The sequence below is a fragment of the Rhea americana genome, unplaced genomic scaffold (assembly GCF_003343005.1).
Source record: "Rhea americana isolate MKP2758 unplaced genomic scaffold, rheAme1 scaffold_353, whole genome shotgun sequence".
In the NCBI taxonomy this organism is placed as follows: Eukaryota; Metazoa; Chordata; class Aves; order Rheiformes; family Rheidae; genus Rhea; species Rhea americana.
Genome location: NW_028186483.1, coordinates 110,830 through 131,090, shown reverse-complemented (window position 1 = coordinate 131,090; position 20,261 = coordinate 110,830). Strand labels below are relative to the sequence as shown.

The following is a 20,261-nucleotide window of genomic DNA, read 5'->3' as shown; positions in this document are numbered from 1 at the left end:
ACTCTGTCCAGTACCTCCATGTCTCTCTTGTCCTGGGGAGCCCAGAGCTGGACACAGTACTCGAGATGAGGCCTCCCCAGGGCTGAGTAGAGGGGCAGGATCACCTCCCTCCACCTGCTGGCAACACTCTTTCTAATGCACCCCACGATACCACTGGCCTTCCTGGCCACAAGGGCACGTTGCTGGCTCATGGTCAATCTGCCATCCACCAGCACTCCCAGGTCTTTCTCTGCAGAGCTGCTCTCCAGAAGGTTCAGCCCCCAGCTCATACTGGTGCCTGGGGTTATTTTTCCCTAGGTGCAGGACCCTGCACTTGTCTTTGTTGAACCTCATGAGGTTCCTCTCCGCCCAGCTCTCCAGCCTGTCCAGGTCTCTCTGGATGGCAGCACTGCCCTCTAGCTGTATCAGCCACTCCTCCCAGCTTGGGATCATCAGCAAACTTGCTGAGGAGGCACTTTGTCCCTTCATCCACGTCATTGATGAAGAAGCTGAACAGGATGGGACCCAGTACTGAGCCCTGGGGGACACCACTAGCCACAGGCCTCCAACTAGACTCTGCACCACTGATGACAACCTTCTGAGCTCTGCCTTTCAGCCAGTTCTCAATCCACCTCACTGTCCACTCATCTAACCCACACTTCCTGAGCTTGCCTAYGGGGATGTTRTGGGAGACAGTGTCAAAAGCCTTGCTGAAGTCAAGGTACACAACGTCCACTGCTCTCCCCTCATCTACCCAGCCAGTCATTCCATCCTAGAAGGCTATCAGATTGGTTAAGCAGGATTTCCCCTTGRAGAATCCATGCTGGCTACTCCTGATCACCTTCTTTTCYTCCATATGTCTGGAGATGACATCCAGAATGAGCTGTTCCATCACCTCAGCTAACCACATCCAAGGGAGACATGTAACAGCCAGCACAAAAAAAGAGAGGGGGATTGCCTAGCTGAAATGAGATGAGGAAAAAGGAGAGACAACACAAGCAAAGGACTGTTTCACTATTGGTGACAGAAAACAGGTTAGGCCAGCTCAGGTATTTCACGAGACCTCATCCTAAAAAYGTGCTCTTACTGTGATAACTTTGACCTGATGTTACTAACCATCTGCTAAACTCCTCTGAGTCTCCTTCTCAACTCAGATCATCTAATAGGCTCATGCATTTTCTGAAAGGCTTGTTGCTCTGTGCTTATTTGTGTATGTGTTTGCAAATTTAACAAAAGTTCTGATATTTTTTTTTTTACTTGTTCCTCCAAATCACTTTGGGCCTTGCTGTATGTTGTTCTGTGTATTTTTGGCATTGCTGTGTTCCTGCATTTAATCTGGCTGAGTTCAATCTTTTCTCTGTTCATCCTTTGGACACAACTCCAGCTTTTGAAAGATACCTTCTTTTTCTGATAWCTCCCTCATGCTGTTTAGCCTTATCAGCTTCCTTTTGCCCTTTCTTAAGTCCTTCCTGATGGTATGCATTTGCTCCGTGATTTCAATACCATGACCTAAAGCAACACATATGCCAAAAAGTCTCTTAGCTATATTTTGAATTCTTTTTAACGTGCTTCTTCATTTTTATGTAGTTTCCCTGTCTGAAGGTAGATGCAATCATAGTATTTTTTTTCACTTTGTTGCTCCTGCAAGGTTGTTGAATGTGAGTGCATGCTGCTTGCTATTCCAGAGAACCGCAATGGTTATTACAGAGGCAGGTCCTGTGCGCTATTGGGGATGAAGGCTGGGGTTACTTTTGTTCCTAAATGCTCTCTGGAAAGCTGCTGCACAAAACAGTCACTGATAGCATCTAGAATTTCAACCCCATAGCTGTTGCCCAGGGTAGACAGCTAATCAATGTCTCTCATACTGCTGCAGCTCCTGCCCCCKTTGCCTCTTTCTCTCTCAGTGTATCACAGTCAGTGTTCCCAGCATCATTAGRTAAGTCAGAAATACAGACCTGGTGCTGGCCCCAAATTCCACACCATGGGGATACCAGGTTATAATATCACAGTTAGCTGATTMACTGGATTTGATTCTAAGTTTTCTTTAACAGATACCACTACTTTATCACTAGTGCAGCTACTTTAGCAAGAAGCTGTCTGGGGACAGTAAAGATCCATCCAGAGTCTTTGAGCCTACACTGGTGACTAACAACGCAATTGAAACAGAGAGCCATAAAACATACAATATTTGCTTTTCTTTGCTCCTGGATGCCCATCCCTATCACAAGTTAGGATAACATAGTACTACTTCAGCTTCAAACATTTGTCAGGGTCCTCCATAACGTATCAGTGCTTCCTCCACTAATGGCCACCAAGACACAACTGCTGGAAGCCCATTGCACATGTGGTAACTCACATTTATCAAAATTGCAGCTGCCATTTCTACCTATTGGGGTGTAAGCATGTCCTGTCAATGTATAGAACTGATAAACACGTAGGTGAGGTGATAGAAAACAGCATACCTGGCATTAGTGAACCATGAACTAAATGGACTCTGGCTCCAGGGCTCAGCTATCTCTGACTCAAAGCCTAGTTTGGTACAGCATGGCTGGATGACCTTGGCTCAGAATTGTGAAGAAAACTTACTAAGCTGTGAGAAACAATTTCAGCTAAAACTATGCAAGATAAGAAAAGTAAAAATTCAGAGAGAAGTATAATGCCTCAACACTGCTGAGAAGGGTGTCGAGCGCTGACTGCTATCGCTTCAACCTTCAGAGTCTGGAAGGAAAATGGGTGCATTTCATTCCTCCCTCAAATGAGTTTCTGCCTTACATCAGAGGCTGGCCAAGAGACAGTGCTGAAGAGCACGTGATTTTGGCTGTAACACTCTGGGTGATATTTTCCTATTGTCACAATGGATGATCCACTCTATTGTAATCTTAATTTAGACCCCTGCTAACGTTGTCCATTTTTCTTTTCTTTCAAAAAGCTGCTGTAACCAGCTCTGACAGCTGTAACATCTGCTTGCATGAGAACCGCTATCCTTTTCTCAAGTACTTCTCTCCCATCTTCAGGCATGGATTAAAATTTAACTCCTACCTCCCGTATGTGCTTGGCCCGCTTTGTGTCTCCTTTCCACTCTCTTGCGCAGTAACCAAGGAGGTCGACTTCTGGTGACACGCTGAGATTCTCTAAACCAAGACCAAGGCACAGATTAGTTACCACCTCCTGTGCTGCCTTTAAAAGGGAGGGGGAATTAATGAATACAGAACAGCAACAAAAAGATTACTTATGAATTTTCTCTGAAGATAGCTGCTCCACCTGAAATCCAAATGATAAAACAGGTGTCAAAGGGGAGTTGACAAAGGTAAACATTACTGAAAAAAGCAACACTATTGAAAATTAAAGTCTGCATAATAAAACCTACCATTTCAATAGCTGTGCTAAACAGTTGTATAGCCTTCTGCAGTACCAAAAAACAGCGATGAGGAAAGGCATGCCTAGCTGTATTTTTACTTTTTGCCACATGAGACGCAAGGATTGCTTGGTAGCTGTTGTCCAGGACTGCACCTCATGCCTTCCTAAAATAGGGATTAAAAAAGAGAGAGAGGGAAAAAAGAAATATTTTCACTATCTTGCAATGCACATTTATACCTATTACAAAAAAATTCATCCAATATGATCCCATTCAAAACATGAAACACAAAACATGCAATGTAAAAGACTATATTTAGTGACTCTTAATTTATCTTCTTTCTTCTGAGAGAAGAAAAGCTTCTAGGCTTTGGGGGCACTTGGTTCATGCTTTCCAGCTCTCCTCCACACAGTGCAGCCAAGAAATAATCCATAATTAAATGAGAGTAGAGGCTTCCCAGAAAGACTGATATCAAAGTCACCATTCCATAAACAAAGACTTGCTTCAGATTGTTTTGACCAGGGCGCTGTACCATCATCACTTTGTCATATATCAAGGTTTTTAAGGAGACAGGTTCCTGGGAGTTGTAGTCTACAAGCTGGCCGTATAAGGTGATAGATCAGCTGACTAAAGCATCCTGTGACTGCCCACAGGAATTAAAAGAATGTTCCTTGCCAAATTTGGGCAAGTTTAGGGTCAATTTAAAACTGAGAAGAAAGCTTCCCCTTGAGGATCTGGTAGGAAGCTCAGGAGACAGCAGCAAAGGGGATGTGCTCTCGCTGTTCTTTGTAGAGATAAACCAAGACACTCTTCCTCTTTGGCCTTACAGTGAGGACTGGGGAAGGTTTAGCAGTGTAATTAATAAGAAAGCCCTGAACTGAGAGAAGTATAGAGACTTAAAGGTTGCTGACAAATGCAATGTCTACTCCCTAAGTGAGAAATTTACCCTCTGGCTGATATTTGAATAGAGAAAATTCCCAAAGTTTCTGACCAGCAGCTGCTCTATTACTAACTTCTTTATTGGTTTAATACAAAATTTTAAGAGATCCTAGCTTTTGGTATAGGCCCCTCCAAGCAAGGCAGAAAATATCCTTCTCTAGAAGCCCAAGAAGGGAATAATGAATTCAGCATAGCTGAATGTCAGTTGAATTTCTACTTCATACATGAAGACTTGCTGTTTTATCTTGTAATCGTATGCTACACTAACAGGTGCTTGCCTGGCCTGACTTGGGGTTATTCCTGCAAATGTTGAGCAGAAAAAGCAAGAGCAAGTTGTATAGCACACCATATAAACACACAACCAACCAGACCAAGCATCTGAGGCTGCAGAAAACATTTATTATTTATYCCAATAGACAGCAAAACAACAGTGGTGAGCATCAAAAATGGCATAGCTCCTGGRAACTCCACAGCACTCCCACTTTCACCATATACTCTTCTTGTTGATGGAAACCAATAGATATATTTTTTAAAAGGAAATGGAAACCACCCAAATTGTGACTAACAAAACAAGAATTACTAAAAGACAACAGTCCTGGCAGAATCAAGTTAGAGCAATTTATTCTCTCTCTGCTTTAGGACAAAGTCATCAACACTTAAAAACCTCAGTACAYTGTAAATAACTGAACCTCCTCCTACCTAGGAGGGAACTTTAAAAGCTTACAGGTGTTGTTCAGTCCACAGATCAATGAGTAYTTTGGATTTACATTTTCATGTTTTTGTACAAAAATCAGTAATGGTTCAAATAAAATTCATTAACAGCAATTTAAATGTAGGGTATCACAAGGAAGATGCAGCACACCCATTTCAGTACTCACAACGACTGTATGGCTGTATTTGATTTTGAACAAACTGGGACCACAAAAAGTGATGGCTGCTCCATCTGCTCAAATGCTGCACTCTGCTTCATTGCCTAGCAGAAATACATGCACACAGCCTTACAATATCTAGAATTTCTTCCTTTAACTCCTTTTACAGAATATGACGGAAACGTTTGCACCAGCATGTGCTTTCAAATTAAATCAATCTCTTGAAAAAGCTCTTGATAGTATTAATCCTGCAGAAAACCTCCTTTCAAGGTCTAGAGTTAACAGGTGCACAAGCCACCAGTTTTCAAGAGGTGCTGGGAAACGCAGGCTCATGGACTGCAATACGAAATATGAATCATCAGAGAACATGCCATAATTGAATACTGCTCATCCACTTTTATTAATCAACAGTAGAGAACATGCTATAATTGAATATTGCTTTTCCATTTTTATTTAAATTTGGGAGATTTATAACTAGAAACTGCTCTAATAAAAAGGCTAAATAGAAGATGGGGAGAAAAATGCAAACAAGTGACTTGGGTGTTTTTGTTACTGTTTCATTACAGTATACACTGGACTTCATTACCTTTCCTTCCTGTCATGGGTCAACACACACTGTTCAAGCAGGACTTTCTGATTTGTTTTCCACCCTCAGTGCTTATGTCAGACTTAGATACGTAATTATAATTTTTTTTTCAAGTAAATGAAATTTAGAAGTGGCAGCTGAATCACAAAGTGCTGTTGGCAAAAGCATAAAGAAAAATTCARGCAAGAAGAGGGCTTCTTAAAAAAGATCTTTTCTCTCCCTCCAAAATCCTTCAGAAACTAAAGAGCAATTTAGCTGGAACAAATGCATGAGGGAGGGGAGTAAAATAACTCCCCGTATTTTTAACACAATCCATGCACTGGGATACAGGCACAAACCATCCCCCTTGTCAGCAGGGTCACAGTTGGGCTGTCTTGCGACCCGCTGTTGGGCTCACATCCCTGGGTGCCTGACCACGAGCATCGCCGCAGGGACAAGCCTCCACTCGCGAATCCAGGGACTCATAATGCAGTCCAAAGATGAGATTTGGATGAACGGCGTTGGAACACTGCTGAAGTAAGGGCTGATAACAGTGTTTATCTTGCGTTGCAAGAAGTACACTGTGTTTTCTTTTCATGCCACATCATCACCTTCCTGCTAGTGCCAAGCCTTAAGCTTTACCCCCCACAAAGGCAGTAGGAGACACATTAAAAAAAAGAAAAAAAAAAAGAAAGAAAAGTGATGAGTAGGAGTCATCTGTAACAAGTCTGCCTGGAAAAGCTCTAAAAGATTAGCCCCACGCTTGACTCCCTCACAGCTTTTTGTAAAGGCTGCCACCCTAAAAAAGTAACGTTCCTAGTGTGCCTTATGGAGTAGTGCCAAGATTGCAACCACTCTTCAGTTCCCCAGAGGTCTCCAGCAGCCCCATAACCCCCCTCAGATGAGCAACTCCTGCAACAGAACAGACCATGCACAAACTGAGGTATGGGGCAAGCTCTGCTCAGTTCAGCTGCAATCTCGTTAGCAAAACCCTTCCCATATGGAACAAGGCAACATCAGCTTGTCCCMGTGGAGCTAAGCAAGCCGTCTGCCCCTGTCCTCATGGAACAACTTGAGATGTGAGTTGCTGCCTGGTATAACAAGGTAAGGAGAATTAATTCCAGGCAAAGTTGGTGACCACCAGGGACATGACTCAACTTAGCAAAAGTTCAGCTGTGTCAACTGATCAGATCTTGACTTCTGCACAAAAGCACTGACACACGAAAAGAAAAGAGAAAAGAAAAGAAAGGAAAAGGTCAAATTTAACTAGAATTACACAATAACTTAGGAAACTGGATAGTTTCTGTCGCATTTAGGCCCATTGCTTTCAAGAAAGTCTTTATTTACACAGCTGATGTGTGTAGGAGTTCCCTCAACTATTCCTGCAATCCTCATCCTCTTTCTGCAAGAATTGTTCAGAGAAAAGAGAGTAGAGAGGCAACCTCATATCGTCTCCCTTGTCTTCAGCGGGACCCAAACGGCTGCTGCTAACACCTCTACCCAGTTGTGGTACTGACCTACACCYACTCCATGGCAACAAGTGTGAACTGTTCTTACCAGCTCCATGATGAACCAAAACACACCCCGGTGCAGTTGTCTTTTAAAAATAATTCCATCTATCTACTTAAGATATTAATGCATGCCCTGGCCTGCTCTCTACCAGACCAAAAGGAAGGCTCAGTTCTTGATGCTCTTTACAATCCTGCTTCCTTTTTAAAGGCACAGGGTGTGCCATCCTGCACCTTCAAAGGATTAAAGTTAAGGTAAGCTTCCATTTATGTATGAAAGAAACACAAGAGAAGCCTTCAGACACTTTGCAGTCCAGAGTAAGGCTCTCGCACCATAAAAAGTAAGTACTTCTTTAAAGTTTTATTCCCAACTACATTTTTAAAAAAAATCTTTTAAAGAAAGAGCCCCTGAAATTTCTGCTCCTGTGACAATTCCCCCCTTTTTTTTAATTGGAAAAACCTCCTTCCTCATTCAGAAATGCTATTTTAATGCCCATACACTTCAAATAGCAGTTCTGTAAATGCACCAAATCTATGATTTCAAGTCCATTCTATGGATTCTTGTTATGCTTGCTGCTGAGCTTCACATCGAGTTATCCCTAATGCTGCTCAGGTTTGTTTTTGTTTTATCTATTCGCAGATACAGCTCTTCAAAATCCCTTTTAATATTCTTCTTTTTTGGCTGTCCTGAATCCAAACCAACAGTGTAAAGAAAATATTTTCCTCCTGAATGCCTTCATATGCTTAAAGTTTAGCCAAAAGGCTAAGTGCATGTTTTTCTGTTGATTTGTCTTGATAACCAAAGCTTTAGTGCAGGGGGAAAAAAAAAAATCAAGTCTTTATGAACAAGGGGGGTTTTTTTGTTGTTTTTTGTTTTTTTTGTTTTTTCCCTCCTTGTTTGCTAGACAGCATGAGACTCTTACCCAGAGCCCTTCCCTCTGAGGAAGCACGGTCATTAGGGACTAACAGGGTTGATCATCAGTAGTCCTGATGAGTTATATTGTGGACCCTAGGAGGTCTCCCAAGGCAAAGGTGGAGCAAGCTGCAGTAGGGGGGCCCCCCCCCCCCGGAGAAACTCCCCCGCCCCAGGTCCTGCCTCCACGCACACTCGAGCCCTCAGTGTGCAGGCACCAAGGCTGCTGCTACCTAGAGAGAGCAGAAGCTTTCTCGAGCCTGCTGCCCAGGACTGCAAATAACAGGACAGTGAACACTGCCTGCAGGGGATACGCACAGGACTGTCTCAGCCCCAACACGAGCAGCACCAGCCGCAGAGAGGTGCAAGCAGCAAAACAGAAGAGCGCTCCTCTTGTGAGCGTGAGGAAGGGCAAGAGCTCTCTGCACGGGGGGAGAGGGAATGCCAGCAAAACCCCACACTTGGAAAATTTCCGGGTAAGTAGCATCGGGAAACAAGCTGCTTGTCGGGCTCCAGCGGCAGCTCTGGGCATAAAACGCCCCTCGGACGGCCACCAGTGAGTTGCCAGCCCCTTACCACTCACCAGCGGGCTCATTCCTAAAAAGCGATTTGATGGCTTGAGGAGACCTCTGCTGAAGCACCAAGACTTGGCAGAGAAAGTACTGAGAAACGCCTGGCCATTGGGTAAGCACTGCCTGCCAGACAGCCTAAGGAGCCTTAAATTTCTGCTCGTCCGATAAACAATCATCCCTGGGGATAGCCAGGGAAAACAATAACAGCAAGGAATCCATGACAAACAAAATTCAAGTATCGGAGCTTGCTTCCTGCCTAAGCAGCCTCAGCAACAGCTGCTAACCCTTAGAGCCAGCACATACGTTTGCCACCAGGTCCTCGCTGAGAGGCTGCTCAGAAAGCCAGCCCCCTTTCATCGACTGCATCCCTACAGCTCACCATTCCCATCCCCGCTTGCTGGGAAGTGGCCCGTCRCCCCCTGCCCTATGCTCACGGCACAGATTTTACGCCTGCCTTTGGAGCACGGCCCTCTCRGACAGTTTATCGGGATTTGCACATAACAAAGCGCCCTGCAGAGCTGTGTATTTTTAACAGGGAGTAATAAGCAACATCACTTGGCTGCATGTCAGATCACCAAGTCTGTGCTCCCCTTCTAGAGAGGTAGAGAGGCTATTCCAGCTGTGCAATGTATCTGCTTGGGGCTTTAGTTGTCTCTCTCCCTTTTTCTAATATATCTTTTTCCAAGACATACTAGTAACAGAAAAGCAAAGCACTACAAAGCAAAACATCAAAGTCATCACTTTGAATATAAATGACAGAAATTAATCTCGCATCTCTTTTTCCCATCTCAGCATGCAACCTGATGAAAGTTAAAACTTCTGTAGAACTGTTAGTATCAGTATGGATGCAGCTGAGCTTTTTTGTCCATGTTCTCTCCATCTTTAATGGGCATCAGATTCAACCTGACATTTTTGAACTAGCTTACGTGCACAGGAGTTACTCTGCCTTTTTTTTTCTTTTTTTTTTTTTTTTTNTTTTTTTTTGGAGAGTGCTTTACTCTGCGCTTTCCTAAAACCTTAGCAGTAAAGACATGTAGTAAGGAAAAAACTACATCAGGATAACTCCAATTTTAAATTACTATTGCTCACTATAATTCCAAAAAGCATATCTAGAACAAATTTTTCAAAAAGATATGATTTAAGAAACCAAAATATCCTGATGGAACTTCTCTGATTGTGAAGACCATATTATTATTGCTAATAAACTTTCTAGTAATGTTACAGGGGGTAACAAGAAGCTTCTCTTGGGATGTCAAGAGAAGCTTCAGATAAAGAATTCAGGACATCAACCACAGGAGCCAGGAGCCCATGGTTCCCTGACACCTTAGTAATTGCAACAGTTGGCTAAAAGCTTGACAGTTAGGTGGGAAGGTCTACATAAAACACAAATTATGTAGGCCTGTCAAAATATGGTTAAGTGCACCTCTGCACATCAAGCTGTTTTCAAGGAGCTGACAGGTTGCAGAGGCACCACTTACTTTCAGTTGTAAACTAAAAAAAAAAAAAAAAAAAAAAAAAAAATTGGGGGGAATTTTGGACCTTGGAACCTGACAGTGTCATTTTTCAAAATCTGCAATGGCACAAAATCACCCATTTTGCCTTTGGCAAACATGCCACAGCTAAAACTTGTGCACAGGAAGCAATATAAAATGAAACTGGAACTGAAGATTACTGAACAAATAAGCAGGTCCCTCCAGTACAGATATTGTAGGCCCTGCACATTACTTGAAACCGTGCTCAGAACAGAATTGTGAGAAACCAGTAAAACATCTCCTTGTCATAGAGAAAAACCTGAAACAAGTGTTTAAACTTGCAGAAAGGCTGATTTTTCAAAGTCCACTGATGTTGCATACACTCAGCAAAGAAAGCAATAAAATAATAATAATAAAGACAGCACTGCAAGAAGAGCAGCTTACCTGTGGCTAGTGCCAAGCACCTTGCCATAATGCTTCCTCACTGCTCAGATGCTAGAACAAAGCCAACGATATTCAAAGCCTCACGTGGATGATTAATGTCAATGCTGGCACAGAAAAATGTTTTCAATAGAATTAAACTCTAACCACACTAAAAAATCCTGATACTGAATGGGAAATCCACACCAGCTAGTCAGGCAACCTGGTCCTAACCAGGTTATTTAACCTGGTTAAATAAAACCTAAAAGGCTACATCACAACAGAGAAGAGGAACTCAGAACAGTGACAATTAAATAATTTATTCAAGAGCTCAAATAAGAATGCAAATACTTCTCCATAAAAGCACCTGCATTTCTGTATGCTGACCAGCATTTTACTGGTGCTTTTGCTCTTGAAAATCAATTTTAACACTCTCATCCTTTACACAGTGCTTCCAAAACACCAGTAATATTTTATTTAAATACACAAACTGCATCTTGTTCTCCTACTGCATGATCTCCACTTCAAATCACAATTAAATTWTTTGTCCAGCACTAAATACATAAATATTCTCAAGGAACAAACTTTAGCAGCTAGAAAGCCATTTTCTGAGCCTCAGAACCAAAACATGTCATTTCTTCCTATTTCATGCACCTTACCTCTTTCATCACTTACAGAAACCATACTGGATCAAAAGGTGGAAGCGAGAATAACTGTACTTTCACGTATTGGAGACACAGTAGCGAGCCCCACAGTAGCTCAACACCTCAGCCAAACACCGCGGAAACCTGCTGCTTTTGCCATTTCAGAAAATGGAAGTATGAGGACCAGCAGTCGCTAAAGCAGATCGTAGAACATATAGCAGAAAAGCTGACTTGCAGGCCATGACGTCTTCAACCAAAAAAACCATCACGTCACTGGGGGATGAAATGCATGATACCAAGAGCTCCCTGCAACGCGTAAGCAGATTGCAAGGGGAACCCGTCCATCTTTTTGCCTACTGCTTCTGATCCACTTTGCCAACAACTTTTCCCTACTTGTTTCTGATTCCCCTTTTCAAATGAAAAAAAGACTGTCAACAATGTCTAATTTTATATTCCATAAAGTAAAAAAAAAAAGAAAGAAAGAAAAAAAATGCATACCTGCTGTGAAAATGAACCATTTTTTTTGTTTTGTTTTAATTGCAATGCTCCCCCAGTACAGTAAAGCTAATACAGCAGAATGTTCAGAACATACAAGCTTCCAAATAATAAAATAAACACCACATCTCAGATATACCCCTTCCAGAAGGCTTGTCACCGGTTTTCCCCAGAAACACACCCCTCAGCAAACGCGCTAGGCGATGCCCAGCCCTCCAGCCCAGCCTACGGCAGGTGCTCTCCTCGTTACGCCGCACCAGCACCCTTATTTTCGTTTTGTAGTAAAACCCCAAATCCTTACCTCTGCGGAATTCTGCGGGACAACTTGCCGGAGACTTCGGGGGGGGGGGGGTGTTGTTTGTTTTGTTTTTGGCAAAGCAGCCTCAAAATATTCAAGGGGGAAATAAAACTAAAGAAAAGAAAAGCTCACAGGAACACAACCCGCAGCTGCACGGTGCCGCCCCGCGCCTGCACCGCAGGGGCTGCGAAGCGGCTGAGCCGCAACCTTCCGGGGCGCCAGCACCCACCGCACCCGCGCCCTACGCGCCGCCCTCCGCCGGCGCCCTCCCGGCGGGGCGGGGCGGAGGCTCCCTGCGGCGCTGCCCCGCGCCCCGAGCGGCGGCGCCCCGCGGGCGGCGCTGCGGCGCCCCCGCCCGGAGCCCGCGGGCGCAGCAGGGACCCCGAGCGGAACGGGAGGGGCGCAACAGTGTCAGCATCTCTCCGAAATCTAGCCACGGCACAAAAATACAATCTCGTGACTTCAGCGGTGTTTTCTTTCTCTTTTCCTATCGTCGCAAATTAATTTCCTCACCCATCATTAGCCAGATGAAGTGCATTCACCCAGAAATTCCCCTCAYCAGATACCTTCCCTTATAGCAATATTTTAAATCTCACTTGTCCCGGCTGTGTACAGAGTATTTGTGTAGTTCAGCACAGATCCTTTCCGGCTGCGCATTAAGGAAGAATTCTCTCCCACCTCCCCAGGGTCTGAGTAAATGATGCAGACTTAAATCTTTTAAGGTGTTACAAGCAGCTTGCTCCAGCACAGAGCTGGGACAAACTTACAGGATTATTTCTAAGATGTCGTATGCTGTTAAAATGGTTTGAGAAATAAAACACTCTTAATTAAAGAATGAAGAAATTTGTACTATCTTGCACAAATATCAGGTATTTTCTCCATCTATCTGAGTTAAACTAGACAAGGAAAGAAAAAYACACAAGCTATTAAATACTGAAGTTTTAAGCACTCACTCAGATGCATCAATATTAAGAAATTCATGGTCATGTCCAAGTAAAAGAAAATCTAGGTATGAAAAACAACTAGGAATAGCAAGAGTAAATATTTGACTTAAAAGGCCTGAAGCTGTCATGTAAGTGCCACTCTATAGAAAAATTTGTTCTGGAAAAAACATGTTTTTAAGTATGCTGTGACTAAACCTCTTCATACTGGCTTCAGTTTGCTGTCACTTTCAGTTTGGATATCAAGTTTTTGGTTTATCAGAACTGTCTTATAAAAGAAAGAGCTGCAAGAGATGTTCTTGGAATAGCCCACCCGGGATGCAGCTGCAAAGGCTCACAGGCACCTGGTGCTTGCTTCCGAACCACGTCTGTCCTTGTAGCAGTCACAGGCTGCTCTGCTTTGGTTATTCCATCCCAGCTCCAGCCACTTCCTTGGACAGGCCACTTTTGGTCCAGCCAAATCACTATTTGCCTCTTTCTGCCTACTCTAATCTGCATTAAAGTGTTAGGATTTAACAGACAATTTCCTTGTGTGGACAGGCCTGAGAGTTAATGTTTATCCTGTTGCTGACTCACTATGGACGGGAGATGAAACACCTATAGTACAAAAGGTGCAAAGCAATCAGTGTATCAGTGCGTCCTTCCCAGCTCCAGGCTCTCTCCTCTCCCGCCAGAGCCCTTAACCGCCACGTCAGCTTGTTCCAGGGAACAGCAAATGCCCTGCACGTGTGCACGCTGCACGACTTCTCTCTGCCTCCCTCCACCACCATGCTCCTCCAAACGGGAAGAGGTTAATGCTGGTGAGACTAAGCCAAGTGACATAGTGGCCGAGTGCCCGCTGTGTTCGACTACAAGAGCTGCGATGCTCCTAAGGACAGCAGTTTAGGTCTAGGTCTAAACCAGGATCAAGTACAATAAACAGAACAGAAGCTAACTGTAAGGCAACTTCCAGTGTGGGTAGTGTCAAAGTGGAAACGTGCTGCTGCAAGGATTCAGAAAGTCTGTCTACATGTGGACTTGCAAAAATATCTTGAAAAAACAGGTAGGCAGCTAGTGAAGCTGTCAGTTAAAATATCTATTCAACCTGTTWCTGAAGAACTAAATCCTCTCTTACTTTGCCTCTGAATAGAAAGAAGCTTCATGGAAACAAAAGGAAAACTCCAGGGAGATCAGCCATACACCAGCTTAATTTTGATTCTCCCAGTCCAGATTTTTTACTCATTGCACCCAGTTGTGATTCTCAAGCAAGGTTACATGCTGATGGTAAGTCTCTGCTACTTCAGGGTATTTATGCTATGTCTTGCTTATTAGAGGAACAGCTATGAATTTTCCCATTACATGACCCTCATCTCTCTGTTTCTCCAGATCACARAGCATCCGAGTTGCAGGCCTGACTGTAACTACCTCCCTCCACTCGTAACCACAAATRACTCTATGGCAATTACAGCAAGAGCTTATGCTGAAAGCCACACCAAATAAGTATGAAGATGTTTTAGCTGTGCCTATTTCAACCGAGAAAGCAGCAGCACAAGCAACTGCATTTTCATACCCGTCTGCAGGTGACCAGCAGAATTATAACTGCACCCAAAGCACATATACAATCCAAAAGGATCACTAAAAACACCCCCTAAGACAGAGACAACACTATCCAGCTCAGTAAAAGTTGTGGGAAACCTGTATAAAGAGACAATAAGAGTACAGCCTTCCAAGTCCATTAATAACAGTCAGGAACAATATACCTATTTAGCATCACTTATTACTACTAATGATGTCAGACATAACCCAAAGTATAGGTAAAAGTAGTGCCAGTGAAGCTATGATCTCCAGCACAGGAGCTTCCCATAGCTGATCACCACCTGGATGAGACTCCAAACTTTGGCGCTCAGCTCCACCAACTCACCAATGCTTCTCTTTGTGTGGTTAATTCTGCTTCTTTTTTCTTTCTTGGTGAATGGTTCTCTGGTTTTACTTGCATTTCGGTCATGTTGTCTCTGCATCTTCCCTCCAAGGCAGCCTCCAAGCTGGCTTTCTCTCTCCTAACTTCTTTCACTGGGGGTGCAAAACAAGTCTTTACAGACTCAGTTTGTCTTTACAGATCAACAAACCGTGAAAGGATCTGACTTCCTGTTTCATTTCCGTTAAACTTTTCAAAGTTGCATAGGGCCGTGTACGCTTCTCCATATCCAAGCCACAAGAAAAAAAAAAAAAGAAGAAAATCGAGCATAACTCAGCTATTTATAAAGGTCACACCAGTACCTCCCTGCACATCTTCCAAGCTGTCGGAGCGCCAGAGGCCGTGGTACCGCCACCGTAGATGGTTGCTATCTTAGCGGCAATCCTCTCAGAGTCACATGGTGCTCCCTCTCCTTTCCAAAGGCAGTCTCATGTCTGAGAGCTAGGTATTTAATGTTGCTTACCGAGCGATCACTGTCGACGTGGGAAACGTYGTGCGGCGGTGAGGAGGAGGCGGGTAGTCTGCGTGAACTGTAATTCTTTTTTAATTATAGCATGGGAAGATGTATTACAGTACCATGGATCATAACTTCACAAAATCCAGTCTTCTGCTCTGAAGATACCCGCAACTTCTTATTTCAAAGAAGGAAGCAACCGCTGTCCCTACAACATTAGTTGTCGGTTGACTGTTGCACCATATTAGAGATGGATTAAAAAAAAAAAAAAAAGAAAGAAACCTGCTGGCACTTGTAAGACCCACGTGACCGTCTCCCCTTCACTGGAAASCTCACCTCCCTTCTGCAGCCTTTGTTAAATTCATTTTTAAAGAGCATATTTCCCCCTTATCATCCTTAGATCAAGAGCCTTTACTTACAGCAATAAAGGAAAGTTGGAAAAGCGGAGGTGGGACAAAAACTTTTGCTCACATTACATGATTCTTTCTGTTTGTTGGCACCCAGGAACCAAAGATTAAAGCTGCTCTTCCTCCTCCAGCTCAAGGCTTGGTTCTCATGACTGCAAGTCCATAAAGTCTTCTTATTTTCCCACTGAATGCAGTGGAAAGAGTAGAGAGATAAATAAATCATTCTCTATCTTTAGTGTTCCTTTGCCGCCTTTGGATGCTCAGCTGCTACCATGTATATATATGTAACGTATATGTGTATGCCTGTACGCATTTTTTAACCTCTATTATCTCTATTCATTTTCCATCAGCAGAACAAGATAATTCTGAGAGGCGGGAAAAAATGTGGAGTRGCTACAGGACCAGGGCATGTCTGAGGGAAGGTTTGGGAAGAAAGCCAGTGGGACAGAAAAAAAGAAACACCGCAAATGTCCTCTTTTCATTTACTTTCTCGGAATATTTTTTAATATAGCAAAATAAGCAAGGTGTCTCATTTAAATGATATGGTGAAAATAGTTTATTTTTGTCACTGCATTGGATTCCCTTTTATCATCTTCAGTTCCTCTATTGTACTTCCTCATCCATTTTGTCTGGTAGGTAGGTTTACTCCTTCCTGAAAAAAATTCTGGATGTTTGTCACTGCTCACTCATCCTCTTTTCTTCAGTTTCCACCTTCTTTGTTTTCCACCTTCTTTATTTTCCACCTTCTTTATCCTACACTGTATTTTTTCAGCCATGTATAGCTGGTTCACCTGGATGACTCCTTAACAACTTAATCTAAGCAGGAAGCACAGACTCCCTCACTCTCTTGTTGTGTCAGAACATGAGTATTTACCTGAGCTCTGCCCATCTTCTGCAGCCTTGTGTCTTCAGAGCATGGTGAAAGTGCCAGGGTTTTGAACAGTCTGCATTGCAGGGATCTAGGAATTTTGGACAATTTTGCAAAGAGAATCATCTCTGCTCCTATGAGCTCAGGGGATGGGTGGAACAGAGAAGACAGACTAGCACCTTCTGCACCTCTCACTAGAGGAAAGCCTCAGGTGAGCTTCAGAACTGCACTAAATTACAGAAAGTACAGGAAAAATATTGCCATTTTTTTATTAAGATTTACTAAGAAGTTCAGGCAGGGTTGAGAGGGGAATAGGAAAAATACTCCAGCAACCCTAGAACAAGAGTCTATATTTGCTGTGCTAAAGGCAGGGACCACCTGGGCTGACATAGTCCACAAACTAAGAGTAGCTGTTTTGCTAAGTAGCCCATGTTTGCATGCTTGCATATTTGCACTCTTTATCGCATTCACAAGCTGACAAGGAAATTTCCTTTGTCCACCCCCGCACTTCTGTGGCTGGTGTTATCTGACTGCCTCCCTCCCTCTGACATTCCCCTGTGGTTCTCTGAGAGGCAGAAACTGAGGTCTGCATTTGATCGCACAACAGCTCAACATGCTCGTTTGCCTGTTAGCAAATGATGGTGGGAACGAGCAGTTCTTCATTGTTCAATACCACCATTTGGAAGCCCAAACTTGACGTGGCACAGCATCACCTGCTGCCTTGGAACAGTAAGCACAAACTGTTTTAGAGATGCAGCAAACACTTGAGGTGGTTTGGTCCAGAGATGCAGGTAGTTTCATCTCTATTACTTAGTTCTACCCTCTCCTCTGTTACCTGGCACAAAATCATCCCTTTAGGGACAATAACCTGATCATTGGCAACTTTCTGCCACAGGATCTGGTCACGCGAGGTGCTGCCGCATATAGGTGCACAAGGTGGTATTAGTGGGCCAGCAGGTTGTCCTTTTCCTTCCCAAGACCAATAATGAGACTACCGCCCTTAGCACCTGTGTTCTGGACAGATCAGGGTTTTGGAAGCATCAGGCAAGTTGTTGATGCACAATTGCCTCCTAACACCTGGGCACGGGTGCAGGAGATCAATGTCTTTGGAAGAAGGAACTCCTTTACAAAATCTTTAATGGGCCTTGGGTTTGGATAATGATTTGTAAATTATCTATTTTGTATTGGAAAAGCATTCTGTATTCTGGTTTCTTCTTGTTTAGAGAGCAAGTTGCAAAGGCCAAAAATTCTGCTGCTACTCCACCAAGCTGTGGCGTGTTGCCACCAGAAGAACCAAGACACAGCCTGTTTCTAGGCACTTGGCTTTTTGTTTTCTTTTTAGCATCAGTGTCTGGCTCTGTAACAACTACTAAATATTTATGTTTCACTGTCAAAAGTGCAGAGCAGCAAATCCAAGTATTTTAATCAAAATATTTAGTGTTTGAAGATGGGGGTGCTATAACTGACTCACTAAGGCTACCAAACCAAACACTGAAGACACCCTCCCTTGGATTTTGCTTCTGAAGTAAAAGGAGCAAGCCACTTTCTCTCACCTCTGCTAAGAACAACATTTATCATCAATAATCACTTTTTTTGCATTGCTAAGAACCACTGATATCATCCATAATGCCCTTTTCACTGAAAAAGCAAAGCAGGATCACTAAGGGAAAAAAAAAGTTCATTTTTTTCTGAGGAAGGAGTCACCCCAAATGAAAATATAGCATGCCATCAGTGAAAATAATAAATTTGCTTCAAGAAGAGAGTTAGCAAGAAGCAGGAAAATGAAATAGCTGTAAAAATGCAGGCCACAAAGAGAAGGCAGCAGCAGCAGCCTGTATACAGAGGAGCAGCAGTGCTGATGGGAAAGTCACCAAGTGGCAGGGCTGCAGAACGGACGTGCCTCCTTTCTTAACGCTGTTTATTGATCTAGAAGACTTTCAGTAGAGATGGTAACAGATTATTTTCTGTTCTAAAAGGCTCTTGTGCAGCTGTTAGTTTGCTCATCCTAAATTGTACAGATAAACATCCCAATTTTATATGCCATTTCCTTCCTCCGCCTCCTAACAGAATCACCATCTACTCTGAAAGTTGAAATTAATATATGAGCTTCTTCATCTAGCAGGCCCAAACCTATTGCTAAGCTAGGCTATGTTGTCTAGATACTTGGCAATATAGAAGGATGGAGGGCATTAATGTCTTTTAATTATTACATGTGTCAGGAATTCAGAGGATGAAAGTCTGGTTTTGCTCTTGCCAATATCTCATGCATCTTCAGAGAATCTTTTTGCCACCTACTAAATAGGGGAAAAAGAAATAAAACAATCTTTCCCTATCATTAAAGTGAAGCTTGAAGACTAAAATTAAAAGAAGCTGAAAAATAGCATGGTGATGGAGATTCTTCAATAAAACATGCAGCACCCAACGACAAGCAGCACTCTCAGCTCCCTTTGTAGTCAGTGAATAAAAAGGCAGAGTTGCTCAGCAACTCCTTCACAAACTGTGGGAAGGATTTAATGATTTCTTTTTTTTTCCTGTATTTTTTTATGGATCATATCCCATTTGATATTCTACTATCTGAACTGCAAGCGGTAGGATTTCTACTTTTCTGGCAAGTAAACTGTATTCATTTCACTTAAAAAAATAGCCAAAAAGTTGGGAATGTAAAGCAAAATTTCCTAGCTCTTCCCATATGGTTTCTTCTCCAACATATACATACACACACAAATTTTCCTGGATCCATCTTCCTACACAGAAATTTTGTCTCAGTGGAATTTTGGCTTTGGATATTTATACTAGATTTCCAGACATCCCATGGCTGTGCGAAAAGAGTTGTTCCACCCAGTGTGTCAGGCACCCGGAGATCCCAGGTGCAGAAGTCTTCCTCCCAAATTCAGAAGAAGGAGACCTGAGTTTGGGATTCTGCCTTCATTGCCTCAAAATCATTTCTAGCCTTAACCACATCCTCTGAGCAACATGGACTTAGGCTACATCAGAGCAACGCTGCTTCTTGTGGCACTTCAGGTTAACAGAAGTACTTTGAGCATTTGAAGATACTGCTCAGAGCTGCTACCAAATTTGTATGGAGAGTTGTAAATTTAGAAAGATTAACAACTATACAATCATATAATTACACCCCTTAAGTAAGTCATAAATTTTCTTCGAAAGGCTTCCACGGTTTCTGCGTACGTCGATAACGTGCACATCTTCTCACTGAGAGCCTGAATGTATGACCTGTTGCTGGGGAAGAGAAATGAAAGGGAAAACATAGGAACTCGCGTTTGCTGCTGCGAGGAGAGCAAGCTGCTGTATCACCAACATGGCAGCAAACTCATGAGGAATCGAGCCTGCACCCATCGCGTCTGTTAAATGTAGAGCTGCAGCTTCAAAACGCCGAAAAGTCGCCTTCGTAGGGTCCAGCTGAGGTTCTAAAAATACCTCATCTTCAGGACATTTCAACAAGCTCTTCTGCCTCTTTCTCCATCTAGTATATACTGCTCCTGAATGTGCTGGAACACTTTTCTAAAAGCCAAACAAGCGTAATGTTGTGAGATTTTTATTTTGATTTTTTGTTCGAGCTAACACAGCTGTCAAATGCAGAGCTCCGGCTT

The 20,261-nt window shown here is 43.1% G+C and overlaps 1 protein-coding gene across 2 annotated transcripts in view; it reads right to left on the bottom strand.

Annotated features, from left to right (window-relative positions):
- The window catches only part of OTULINL (OTU deubiquitinase with linear linkage specificity like), a 20,720-nt gene extending 8,428 nt beyond the window's left edge, over positions 1–12,292 (bottom strand). For both annotated transcript variants that reach the window (XM_085311994.1, XM_085311996.1), the window contains exons 1-4: positions 12,033–12,292; positions 3,347–3,500; positions 3,209–3,240; positions 3,019–3,110 (exon numbers count right to left, since the gene is read on the bottom strand). In XM_085311994.1, coding sequence (XP_085168120.1) covers positions 3,019–3,110; positions 3,209–3,240; positions 3,347–3,447 — 225 coding nt within the window. In that variant the 5' untranslated portion in view covers positions 3,448–3,500; positions 12,033–12,292. The remainder of the gene's footprint in view (positions 1–3,018; positions 3,111–3,208; positions 3,241–3,346; positions 3,501–12,032) is intronic.
- Between the last annotated feature and the right edge of the window lie 7,969 nt (positions 12,293–20,261).